Genomic DNA, 1,051 nt, shown 5'->3' on the forward strand with positions numbered 1-1,051 from the left:
ACCTGTCTCCCTCATTACCAATAGCTCACGTGGATCTGGGAACTCCGTTATATAAGATAATATTCTTATATGTAGATAGTACGCCACCTGCCATCTATGACAGTTTCAATCGGCTTTGAGGTTGTATCGCAATCGCAGCAGATGCGCTGAACAATCGGAAACTTGCGCGCCCGTATCAATATGCAAAATAGATCTTTCGATCACATTCGATTCGTGTACAGAAAAGATCATGGCCGTTAAGGAATACCAGCAAGCGTAAGCCATTGAATTTATTCCCAACTCAATAAAGGACAGCCCCCAACACATCAGACCCACTCACACATGCACAAAAGTACATACCATCAGGCGTCGACTGTATCTGCTTCACTATCGTATTGTAGCGTATACGCTGAATGATCCCAAACTCGGCCGCATAGCAGGTTATGTAGTCCAGCACTGTATCATGCTGTGGGAAGTCTGTGTCTGCCTCAGCAAACGGAAAGTCGCTGAGTTCCATGAGGGTCTGGGACACATTTGTCCTGAGATATTTGTAGCACGGGCCTTTCAGAGCGGGATCGATCTGTATTGATTCCAAATTGAGGTTACGTTATAAGCTCTCAGGGGCGTAAAATCATTTGAAGTGCTTCATACACTATAAGCGCGGTGTGTAAATGAACAGAGGAAGCGCGAGAAAATGCAATTCAAAAACAAGTGTTCCGTTGTTTAAGGCAACAGATAGCTCAGAATCAAAGGTACAAATTCAATGGTCAGTTTCGACGTCGTTAAGGAATGAGAGAGTAAACGATCACAAATCTACGCAATACAAAGATAGAATATACAGAAAAAAATCTAACCATATCAGCAACCATCAAAGTGTATGTAGACGCCAATAAACGAATAAAAAATACACCTGTGTATAAATAAATGAATATCACAAACTAATATATATATATATGTGTGTGTGTTTGTGTGTATTGTTTGTATATATATGTATGTATGTATGTATGTATGTATATGCATATAAATATATATAAATATATATATGTATATACATAGGGTTTATACATACACG

General features: G+C 39.3%; 1 protein-coding gene across 1 annotated transcript; it reads right to left on the reverse strand.

Moving 5' to 3' along the window:
- Nucleotides 1-339: 339 nt before the first annotated feature.
- Nucleotides 340-496, reverse strand: SARC_17047 (hypothetical protein; the record flags this gene model as incomplete). The annotated part of the gene is made up of 1 exon (XM_014288853.1): nt 340-496. A coding segment is annotated over one exon (157 nt), but the record flags the coding sequence as incomplete, so codon positions are not given.
- Between the last annotated feature and the right edge of the window lie 555 nt (nt 497-1,051).

The sequence above is a fragment of the Sphaeroforma arctica genome, assembly GCF_001186125.1.
Source record: "Sphaeroforma arctica JP610 unplaced genomic scaffold supercont1.9609, whole genome shotgun sequence".
Taxonomy (NCBI): Eukaryota; class Ichthyosporea; order Ichthyophonida; genus Sphaeroforma; species Sphaeroforma arctica.